The sequence below is a fragment of the Sciurus vulgaris genome, assembly GCF_902686455.1.
Source record: "Sciurus vulgaris genome assembly, chromosome: 10".
In the NCBI taxonomy this organism is placed as follows: Eukaryota; Metazoa; Chordata; class Mammalia; order Rodentia; family Sciuridae; genus Sciurus; species Sciurus vulgaris.
Genome location: NC_136470.1, coordinates 74,162,505 through 74,175,027, shown reverse-complemented (window position 1 = coordinate 74,175,027; position 12,523 = coordinate 74,162,505). Strand labels below are relative to the sequence as shown.

Genomic DNA, 12,523 nt, shown 5'->3' with positions numbered 1-12,523 from the left:
GCCTACCTGCTCTTTTCAGGGCACCTCTCCTGACATCTGAAGTCAGGAATTCTTTTGCTCTTTTATATTCATGCTCCCTTACTCCCTCCACTGAAGAGACATGGTTTGTGGGCTCCTCAACAAGTTTCTCATCTAACAGGACATTAAATGGTCCATAGGACTGGCAAGTTGAATACTGCAGACTTGAATTTGGTGATCCATACGAAGTTGCCCTGCACAATAGGCTACTTCTTTATTTCTAAATTATCACAATAATTTGTTAATTATCTATTCCAAAATGGTGCCAAAAATGGTCATCATGAAGGCTGGTTCCTTAGATCCCATGAGCCTCTTTTATCACTCACTCACTTATCCTCACCAGTTTGTCTTCTGCTGGCTAGATCATCTCCTGTGCTACTAGTGTAGTCAGTCACATCCTGTGCTGCCCTGGGCTGTTGCTGGTTTGGCACCATGTAGGAAAATATCCAGGTCTTTCCTAATTCCCTCAAAATGTCTCTCCCTGCTTACCTTGAAGCCTCAATCTACCTGACATACAGAAGTGCTGAATATTTGTTAAATGAATAATAAATAAGTACAGGAATAAATGAATACCAAATGTCACCTACAGACTTGATTACACCAGTCCACAGTAAATATTCCACCTCCAAAAAGAAGTCTGTTCTTTTAGCATCCCAGGCTATGACCCAGAATAAATAATTTCTTATCAAAATCATCTACCTAACCTAGCTGTTCATTTTCATAATTCACCTTCTCTCCTAAAGCCGTGGTTAGATAGAATAGTTGCAAATACCATCTGACCCTCTAAGGTCTTTAGTTTTCCCACCAAACTTCATTGTCTGTAGAATAATTCTGTTTCAAATTCTGTTTCCATGAGTTGTTGTCTGTGAACTGGAGGCCAACAGAAATAGAAAGTTACTGGTGAGCATGTCTCTGTGTCTCTGCGTGTCTGCCTCTTTTTTCTTCTCGACCTCTCCCTCCCTCCCTCTCTCCTTCCCTCCCGCTCTACCGCCAGTCCTTTTCCAGTACTGGGAATTGAACCAAGGGTGGCTCTACAACTGAGCTACATTCCCAGACCTTTATAATTTTTATTTTGATACAAGGTCTCACTAAGTTGCACGGGCTAACCCTGAACTTGCAATCCTCCTGCCTCAGCATCCAAAGTATCTGGGATTATAGGTGTGCACCACCACACCCAGTGACAAGAGCACTCTTGCTTCCCTGCTGACAATGACAGGGAAGAAGCCTATCTGAGAAGCGAGAGCCTGTGTGCACAAAGCCCCTTCAGTGATGATGTATTGTTTCTCCTTTGTTTTCATGACCTTCCTCTCAGACCCTCTTGGGTTTCATTCCTCTTCACTCCAGCAGAAATCTTTTCTTCTTAAAGTGCTTCCAATTCTTTTGTCACAATCTTTGCTTAACAACTCATAATGAAGGAAAGTGTTCTTCCAACTCTTTCTCTTTTATTCTAAACAAAATATGAGTCTGTCTTAGCTGTAGGTATATAATGAACAAGCAAAGAATAAAAAAGTATCCTTCATATCTCCTGGGATTCCAATTTCTTCTGGCTCTAAAAGAACTGAGAGTTCATTCCAGGTCCCCATGAAAACTCTTGTAAACTGCGTTAGAAAGTGCCTGGTTTCATGCCTGTTAGTAGCATACTTGAAAACCACACTTTTAAAAACTGCTTAGTCCATAGATGGCTAAATTTCAAAATTACTGAGATCAATCATGATCTCTGTAATCCTTACCTCTGAGACAGACAGGAATATTTATTCTCTATGAAGACCTACAAGAAATCTTCTATTATATTCTTCAGTTCATTGACTCATGCATTCAAAGCTTGTAAGTTCTTCTTCAGATAAAACCAAAAACCCTTTCACTGGAGTTTAAGACCCTCTATATTTTTTTCTGAGTCCCAGTGGATATCATAAAGAAAACAACAGACACCTTTTGGCATCTGTTTGTTCACAGCCTTCTGCTTGGAGCTCTTTGGGGCTCACCATTCCATTCAGTGTCTTTGCATTTGATGACGGCTCTTAAAACTCCCTTTACCAACTGCCCATCACCATCCACCAATCCCTTTATGTTTTTCTCAGACCCTGTAGCTTTCTGTAGTACTTGCCTCACTTGACACTTGCTTCAAGAACTTAATCAGCACATTCAAAAATTATCCCAGGTCTCTTCACAAAGGCAGAGCCAAATATATAGCTTGTCTGCATACTTCACTAATTCTCCTATAAAATGCACAAAGAGAAGATGAAGGTTCTGAAAGCCCAAAGCACCACCTCTTATTTGCCACAACAAACACTTCACAGGCTCTGGCCCCACTAAGAGACAGAGAGCAGAATCCTCGCTAGCCAAGGGCAACTATGGGGTAGGAGCGCTGGAGTTAGGGGGCATGAGTTCCAGGCAAGCTCAGTCGCCGACCCCTGTGAGCTGCTCACCTAATCTAGCTATTCATTTTATCGTTCCCCTTCTCTCCCAAGGCCATGACTGGGCAGAAGAGTGGCAAACACTATCTGACCCTCAAAGTTCTTCACAGCTTTCCAACCTAACTTCACAGTCCTCACAGTCCTTAGAACAAGACTTTTCCAGATTCTGTTTCCCTGAGTCTCATGGTAGCCTGTTCTCTAAACAGAACAGCACAAGTATTTGTTCCTATAGACCCTTTTGGCTCTCACATTCTATAACTAGCCAAAGCCCCTTCTCTCCTTTTTTAAAGACATGAACCATGTTCTTGGCACATCCGTTGCCACCCACCTCTGTGGCCAGAATGTGTTTCTCAATCTTTCTTTCATTATCACCCTCTACCCTGAAGGAGCCTTTTAGATTTTGCCCCCCTTAGTTTTTCCACCCAGTGAAATCATCACATCACCCATGTACATGTATATCTGTACTATATGTACATCTGTGATTAAGAGAGACAATATTAAGATTCATTTGCTACCCACAAGAACTAATTTTCACCCACCCAGGGAGCAATATTACCCCCAATCAAATACATGAACTATAAAAGAAAAAGAAAAAAGAGAAAAACAACAACACAAACTGAAAAACAGGACCTATATTGTCCCAAAAACCATTTCTAGCTGAGTGACATAAGTGCCATCATTTACCCCAAACTTTAAGCACCACAAAAACATTCACAAGCCAGAGATTCTAAAAATAATCCATTATGCAAATCAGAGTGGAATCAACCAAAGTTCCCACTGCACAAAGGAAAACAGCAGCTTCCCACCCATCTGCCCCAGGTCACAGTGTCTCTGGTTGCAGGCCCATGGACTAATCCTCTTAGCCTCACTCTGCTCATAGTTCCCACTGCCAGCTCCCATTTCATTCACATGAATCCCAGAAGAAACAATGGAAATGATGGGAATGAGGTGAACAATGGGTAATGATGTTCCAGGAAAAGTTAGAATCCAATGTATCCCAGGGCCCTGGAAAGGACAGGGGCTCCTTTCAACTTCTTGGCATCAGCCCAGCTCCCCACTCTCCTGCAGGCCATTCCCCTTCACCTTACCTTGGCACGCTGGCCAAATACGTCACGAGTTTCCGCAGGTCTTCCTGTCTTATTCTGTCATGATTGCTGCGAGCAGGGAAGGTCAGGATGGGTCCACCTCGCTTATCACGGCCCCCTGCAGGGAGCAAGAGGAAGGAATTTAAGAAAAGCAGCCAGGAAAGTCAGCCACAGAGGAAAAAGCATTGTCTGAGTGCTAGAACAGGCAGCAAGGTGGTGCCCAGATAAATCGATCACAGTTTAGGACAAGGGTGTCTGAATATAGGTAATGCATGAGACTTTGGGCAAGTCTTTTGACATTTCTGCTGCCTTGTCTGTAAAAAGCAGATGAAAACAATAGTGGGCACATTGTGGGTTGTTGCAAGGGCAGATGAGATGTAACATGGGAAGCAGCTTGAAAAAAGTAAAGCTTTCTGAACTTGTGAGACAAGGAAGTGAAATAATGGTTCTTATTGAGAAAAAAAAAGCTGGGTAAAAGTGCTTTGTGCTTTGGAAATTTAACTTCCAGTTCACTTCTCTTTGCAGACCTCTGTGAGGCAGGAGTCCTCCCGACGGACTTACTACCATGGCAAGGAGGGCTCTAAAAGGACCCATCTGGGATAGCATTGCAGTGAGATTTTCAGACCCATGGAAAAGACACTGAAAGTTTTCTACACAACCAGAAGCTACCTTTGCCTGCCTGCCTAAGGTGCCACCTGTCACTCCTGCTGGAGAAGCGTATGAATCTTATCAGAAATAAGGATGCTCAAGGTCTTAATCAGTGCAAATACATATGTACAAACTAGGATTACAAATGCTTTATAAACATCAAAGGAGGCAAAAAAAAAGAAGTGGAAGGAGTATACCGAAATGATGATCACTGTTGTCATTAGGACAGAGTTTTAAATGGATGTTTTTTTTCTTTCCTCTATTTTCCAGACTCTCTAGTCACTATTTATTGTATGCTTTAAAAATTCATTCATTAATGAATGCAATGTTTAGGAACCAAAACCAACTTTCTAAGGAAGGTCAGACAGGTGAAACTGAAGTGTGGTGACTATGTCCTTTTGGGGTACTGGTTATTACACAAAAGATACTTCTGCATCATGATCACGGATACCCTCAACCACTGACATCCCCAGAGTGGAAACCCAAAGGAATCTGATGGCAGTTGAGAGGGGTTCACATGCCACACCAGTGCTGGAAGGAAGTCTGATGGTAAGGCCTCTGGAGAAGGACCTCTTACAAGGAAAGCAGAGGCCCCTCCTGAGTGTGAGCTCAGAAGTAACATTTTCCTCTGATCATAGGGACCAGAAGCCACACAAATGGAGGGATGCTTGGTGTATTAGTCAGTTTTTAGTCTCTGGAACCAAAATACCTGACACAGACAACTTGGAGGAGGAAGTTTATTTTGGGATTATAGTTTTGGAGGTTTTAGTCCATGGTCAGCTAGCTCCATCACTCTGGGCCTGAGGTAAAACAGAAAATTATGGCAGAAGGGCTTGGTGGAAGAAAGTTGCTCCATTCATGGCAGCCAGAAAAATGATGGGGGTGGGTGTAAAGAGCCAGGGACAAGATACAGTCCCAGGGCATGCACTCAAGTAATCTATTTCTTCCAATCGTGTCCCACCTGCCTACAGATCCCACTAACTCATAGTAGTCCTTTCAAATTATTAATTCTTCAAATGGATTAATTCACTGATGAAGTTCTAGCCCTTATGATCCAATCACTTCAGAAAGCCCCACGTCTGGACACTGCTGCACTGGGACCAAATCTTCAACATACAAGCTTTGGGAGACATTCAGGATTCAAACCATAACACTGGCAAACAATCCAGGATGCTCTGAGGAGGAAACAAGAGGCTGCAGGGTGCAAAGGGACAAATGAGGTCTAAGTCACTGAGCATGACCAAGCTCACTCCCCCAACAGGGCAGATTTATACAGATGTGCCTCAGAGTTGAGCTCCAGGTCCCCTGCTCCAAGGCCTTCTCTACTACCAGCCCTGATTCTTCGTAACGATGAACAACTTCATCTCGTCGTCTGCATTTTTTTTTTTTTTTTTTTTTTTGTGGTACTGGGGATCAAACTCAGGGCCTTGTGCTTGCAAGGCAAACACTCTACCAGCTGAGCTATCTTCCCAGCCCTCGTCTGCTTTGAGAATGGTCCCTTTCTCCCAACTATCATTCACACACAGAAAAGAAAGCAAAATGATTAAATGGAAGGGTTCCTAAAAGCTGGGAGGGCATCTGACCCCTCAGCCTTCCCCTGCAGCTTGACCTCATCACTCTAAGCTTTTTCACTCTTGGGCTTTTGCCACAGCTATTGGTTTCCTTCATGGGCACCTTACGAGTAGGGACATGGGAACACGGGAAGCCAAGTCTCTGACTGGCAGAGGATAACTAGGTAGTTTTGAGGGCTAGTTGATTCTGTTCCTGTAAAGCTTATGTTGGACCCACCTTAGAGACATGAGTTTCAGAACTCAGGGCTAGAAAAGGTTCTGGATGGCAGGGGAGGGGGAATGAGGAAAGGAAGCCTGGGAAAATGTAATCACCTCCTTTCAGAAGTATGGATAATGAGTCAAGAGGAGGCAGCGGGATCAAGTCCTGTATTTTTCAGAACAGAAAAAGATCTTGCAAGACTGTAGAGGAAAAAAGGAGCACAAAGGAAGAGAATCATTATGCTGGAAGGGAGGTGGGCAATGGATAAATTCAACGCTTCAGAGTAGGTAAGAGGGGAGGGATTCAGCCCCCAGTGAATGGAGATGTCCTTTATTCTGAGGCAGGCTGCAGAACTCAAAGCAGGCAGGAAAAACCAGAGACAAGTCATGAGGAGGGAAAGGTTTTGCCATGGGGTGGGGCTTTAACATGAAGCATTTCTCAATTTTTTTTGAGTAGACCCCCCCTTTTTTTTTTGAGGATGATCGTGTAGGACTATTGTTCTATGAAAACACTTTTAGACACTTGGGTCCAGGGTACAAAAGATAATGCCCATGGAGTTTCCCTGAGAACCACAGAAAACCATGTTGGTGGGAGATAAGGAGGCAGAAAGGAGCACTGGGAGGTGGCCAGAGGAGGGTATGTATGTACACAAAGATCCCATGGTGGGGTGGAAGGGAGAATGGATGTGGTGAGTGGGAGACATAAAGTAGCACAAGGGTGCCAGGGAGGCCAGGGAGCCCACAGGCTGTGAACGAGGGGCCCACACAGCAGAGCAGTAACAACAGTGGCTCACTGAGGGACAGCCACAGCCCATGACCCATACACACCTACACGCAGAAGCAGATAGGCTGCCCTGGCTGACCCCAGCTGTTCGTTGCCATGGCAGCACACTTTGCTTTCACCTGGCCAAAGCTGGGGTGCTTGCAGGAGAGGGTGAGCACAACCAATGGTTTCTCTGCCCACGACCTTTCTTGCCTTGTTCTTTTCTTTTCAGAAAGAAATGCAACTGTTACACTGCATCATTTAATTTGGGGTTTCTTTATTTTGTTTTATTTTTGTGTTTTGTTTTATTTTTGTGTTTTATTTTTGTCTCCTGAAACCTCAGGGTATACAGGTTTTTGTTGTTGTTACTTTTTTTATGTTTTAGATGTAGCCAGTCATTAACTCCCTGACACCCTCAAGCACCCTTCCCAAGCACAGAAGGGTCATGTTCCCTAAGCCCAAAAAATCCTGGCACACAGGCATGGCTGAGCAAGGCTTGCCCAAGGCTGCTCACCAGGCTGCTGGGCTCACATGGGAAGGAGCTGTGCATCCCCAGCTCCCTCTTCCAGCTCTGGGCAGTTTCTACCTGCCTCATCCCTGACTGCTTTCCTGGCACATTGTTTCTGTGAGATCCATGAAGTCAACTCTCTACTCCTTGGGAAGGTCTTTCCTGGGTCTTCCTTTCCTGGCCCTGCCTCAGGGTTCTGACTAAAAGCACACAGGGAAAATAAGCCATTAAAAATCAAACAAGGGTTACCCTATCAGAGTGTACCATGTCTGCCTTCATATGCCCCAAACTGATGCAGAACAGGATGGTGTCGGGGGCTGGGGATATAGCTCGGTTGGTAGAGTGCTTGCCTTGCAAGCATAAGGCCCTGGGTTCAATCCCCAGCACCCAAAAAAAAAAAAAAAAAAACAGGATGGTGTCAGAGGCTATGAATTAAATCTAGGAAGGCCTCCTGTAGGAGGATCTGACTTGGGAAGGAGAAGTTCAAACCAGGAGAAGGTGTGAGTAAGGCACTGTCAGAGAAGGAAGACCTCCCATGAGAGAAATGGGAGGATTGGAGGGTACCTAGCAGACAGAAAGGATATCTGGTTAACAAAGGACCATAAAACAGAAGAAGGTGAGTTGCGGGCCATGTTTCATGAGCCCACAACAGGAAGCAGCAGAAGCTAGGGGCTTGGCACTGCCCAGTGGCCTCTAGGACTTCCATGCAGTCTTCCTACATGCTCAGAAGCACTTTGAATCCAAGTTCTCTGTGGGGTTGTCTCACCTGTCCCTCACCCACACTGAAATCATGCTCCTCCTGAGGGGTTATTTGGCCCATGCAAGAAGATATGCAAGCACTTAACACTAAAGGAAAAGGCAGCTTCCTGGTCAGTATCATCCTACCAGCAAAATGACATAAAAAATGCCATAATACTACCACTGGGAATACAAAATGCACTTAGCATCCTACAAAGGATGCTATGTACCTGTGCGTGCCTGGTTCTCCTCCCACACCTACACTCTGACTCACTGGTCTCTTGCCTTCCTGATGAGACAGGAGACAACTGGTGTTCGTTGCCCCCTTTCTCACTTCCCCTGCCCCCTCCTCTTTCCATTTTGGCTGTGCCTATCAGCCAGGCCCATAGTGCCTTTGAAGTGCCTCTGCACAAGAGGGAACGCAATGTGACTCCCAGGTCACTCATATAAACAACAAAAATAACCCAGATAGAAAATATTAAAGACATTGAGAAATTTCTAGAGATATATAATTTACCCAAACTGAATCAGGAGGTCATACATGATTTAAACAGATCAATTTCAAGTAATGAAATAGAAAACGCCTACTAATCACAAAAAGCCCAGGACCAGACAGATTCTCAGCTGAGTTCTACAAGACTTTCAAAGAAGAATTAACACTAGTATTTCTCAAATTATTACATGAAATAGAAAAGGAAGGAGCCCTTCCAAACTCATTCTATGAGGTTTATATCACCTTGATACCAAAACTGAACAAAGACATCAAGGAAAGAAAACTTCAGACCAATACCCCTGATGAAGATAGTTGCAAAAATTCTCAATAAAATTCTGGTAAATCACATACAAAAACATATTAAAAAGACAGTGTACCACCATCAAGTGGGGGTTCATCCCAATGATGCAGGGTTGGTTCAACATATGGAAATCAATAAACATAATTCATCGTATCAACAGACTTAAAAACAAGAATCATATGGTCATCTCAATAGATGCAAAAAAAGCATTTGACAAAATACAGCATTCTTTCATGTTCAAAACACTAGAAAAACTAGGGAGAGTAGGGACATACCTCTACATTATAAAAGCTATATATGCTAAACTCATTCTAAATGCAGAAGAATTGAAAGCATTCCCTCTAAAAACTGGAACAAGACAAGGATGCCCTCTTTCACCACTTTTATTCAACATCATCCTTGAAACTCTAGCCAGAGCAATTAGGTGAAAGAAATTAAAAGGATATGAATAGGTAAAAAAGAAATCAAACTGTCACTATTTGTGGATGACATGATTCTATATTTAGAAGATCCAAGAAATTCCACTAGAAAACTTCTAGAACTCATAAATGAATTCAGCAAAGTAGCAGGATATAAAATCAACACCGATAAATCAAACATGTTCCTATACATCAGTGATGAATCCACTGAAAGAGAAATTAAGAAAACTACCTCATTCACAATAGCCTCCAAAAAAAAAAAAAAAAAAAAAACTTGAGAATCAATGTAACAAAAGAAGTGAAAGATCTCTACAGAACACTAAAGAAAGAAATTGAAGAAGACCTTAGAAGATAGAAGGACCTCCCATGCTCCTGGATAGGCAGAATTAATATTGTTAAAATGGCCATACTACCAAAAGCATTATACAAATTTAATGCAATTCCTATTAAAATCTCAACAACATTCTTCAAAGAACTAGAAAAAATGATCATGAAATTCATCTGGAAAAATAAGAGATCCAGAATAGCCAAAGCAATCCTTAGAAAGAAAGGTGAAGCACGAGGCATCACAATACCAGAAATTAAACTATACTACAGAACAATCATAGCAAAAATGGCATGATATTGACACCAAACTAGACATGTAGACCAGTGGTACAAAATAGAAGACACAGACAAACCCACATAAATACAGTTATCTCATACTAGACAAAGGTGTCAAAAACATACATTGGAGCAAAGACAGCCTCTTCAACAAATGGTGCTGGGAAAACTAGAAATCCATATGTAACAAAATGAAATTAAACCTCTATCTCTCACCTGGCACAAAATTCAACTCAAAAAGTGGATCAAAGACTTAGGCACTAGAACACAGACCCTGCACCTAATAGAAGAAACAGTAAGCCCAAATCTTCATCGTGTCAGCTTAGGACCTGACTTCCTTAATAAGACTCCTAAAGCACAAGAAGTAAAATTAAGAATCAATAAATGGGATGGATTCAAACTAAAAAGCTTCTTCTCAGCAAAAGAAATAATCAATAATGTGGAGAGAGCCTACAGATTGGGAGAAAATCTTTACCACACACACCTCAGATAAAGCATTAATCTCCAAGATATATAAAGAACTCAAAAAACTTAACACCAAAAAAAAAAAAAAAAAAAAAAAAACCTAATCAACAAATGGACAAAGGAACTGAACAGGCATTTCACAGAAGAAATACAAATGTTAAAAAAATATGAAAAAATGTTCAACATCTCTAGCAATTAGAGAAATGCAAACCAAAGCTACACTGAGATTCCATCTCACTCCAGTCAGAATGGCAATTATCAAGAATACAAGTAACAATAAATGTTGGCAAGGATGTGAGGATATTTTGCTAGTGGAACTGCGAAGTGGTACCACCATTATGGAAAGTGGTATGGAGACTCCTCAGAACACTTGGAATGGAACCACCATTTGACTCAGCTATCCCACTCCTCAGTTTATACCCAAAAGACTTAAAATCAGCTTACTACATGGCCATGTCAATGTTTATAGTGGATCAATTCAAAATAGCTAAACTATGGGACCAATCTAGGTACCCTTCAATAGATGAATGGATAAAAATATGTGGGGGGTGTGTGTGTGTGTGTGTGTGTGTGTGTGTGTGTGTGTGTGTGTGTGTGTGTATATATATATTCAATGGAATATTACTCAGCTTTAAAGAAGAATGAAATTATGGCATTTGCTGGTAAATGGATGGAGCTGGAGAATATCATGCTAAGCAAAATAAACCAATCCCAAAAAACCAAAAGCCAAATGTTTTCTCTGATATGCAGATACTAATTCACAATGCAGGGAGTGGGGGGGGGGTACCAGGGAAGAATAGAGTTACTTTAGGTAAAGGTAGGTAAAGGAGAGTGAAGGGAGGGGCAGGGATATGGTGATAGGAAGGATAGTAGAATGAAACAGACATTATTATTTTATGTACATATATGACTGCATGACCAATGTGACTCTACAACTTGTACAATCAGAAAAATGAGAAATTATATCCCATTTATGTATGATATATCAAATTGCATAAATGTATTTTACTGTCATGTATAACTAATTAGAACAAAATAATTTTTTTTTAAATAACCCAGCAATAAAGGATCAGCCCACTTGAGTGTGTTTCTCACAAAATGAGATCTCTGTCTACTCACGCTGCCATCAGTCCAGCCTAGGCCTCAGACCCTGCCAGAGGGTTCTGATCCAGGGGACCTAAAGTGGCTGTGCCAAGTGTTTGGCAATTTATTACAACACCAGTGGAAAACAAACACACTTCCTAAACAAATTCTGTATGACCGGTTCCAATAAAACTTTATTTACAAAAATCTGTGGTTGGCACACAGGCTGAAGATTGCTGACCCCCTGAATTATATGTTAAGAGGTCCAGGTGCACAAGATGGGTGGGGAAGAGAAGTCAGGAATAAATATTTGGAAGTCACTACTCAGTGGAAATAAGAACAAAACGCCTAAATACAAACACTCAAGAGTTCCCTTTGCCAAGAAGGATATTTCTTTTCATGTTTTCTCTTTTTTTTTCTCTTTTTTAAAATTTATTTATTTATTAGTACTAGGGATTGAACCCAGAGGTGTTCTACCACTGAGCCATACCCCCAGCCCTTTTTATTTTATTTTCACTTTGAGACAGGGTCTTACTAAATCACTTAGGACCTCACCAAGTTGCTGAGGCTGGCCTAAACTTGAGATCCTTCTACCTCAGTCTCCTAACCAGCCAGGATTCCAGGTGTGTGCCACTATATTTTGTTTTAATCTCCTCAACACATTCCACTCTGAAATGAACATGAGCAAAGTCTCTGCCATCTGCAGCCTCTCTCACAGAGCCTTAGCAGCTCCCACCAGGACAGGGAGGGTAAGACAGGAAAGGGTGTCAGGGTGTGTGGGTCTGCCTGTGGTTGTGAGTGCCTCCTAGAACCTGCATTGTCTATCTCTCTAGAAAAGAAGAAGCCACTGCTCCAGGCAGGCTGCAACCTGTCTCTCACTACTGCACAGAGAAGTGAGAGTCTGAGCACATGTATGCATGCAGAACTTCTCTACATCCATTAAGAATGAAAGTTGATAAATACTCACCAGACACGAAGGCCACTTTTTCCTTTAGGATGGGAAGGACATCAGAAGCTTTCAAACCATCATTCCGAAAAGACCCTATAGGACAACAAAAACAGAAGGAGCAGGGTGAAAAGTTCAGCTGGTTGAATCCCTGGATCCCACCCTCAGCCTCCCATTCCATTATCTATAGAAAGCCCTGCAGCCCAGGGGGATGCAGGCAAGGGTCCACAACAGAGAGGACACTTCCGTGATGCCAGGTCTCAGGGTGAC

General features: G+C 42.4%; 1 protein-coding gene across 22 annotated transcripts in view; it reads right to left on the bottom strand.

Annotated features, from left to right (window-relative positions):
• Positions 1-12,523, bottom strand: part of KALRN (kalirin RhoGEF kinase) — a 647,130-nt gene that overhangs the window by 449,489 nt on the left and 185,118 nt on the right. For all 22 annotated transcript variants that reach the window (XM_079156104.1, XM_079156093.1, XM_079156099.1 and 19 more), the window contains exons 2-3: positions 12,275-12,349; positions 3,521-3,635 (exon numbers count right to left, since the gene is read on the bottom strand). In XM_079156104.1, coding sequence (XP_079012230.1) covers positions 3,521-3,635; positions 12,275-12,349 — 190 coding nt within the window. The remainder of the gene's footprint in view (positions 1-3,520; positions 3,636-12,274; positions 12,350-12,523) is intronic.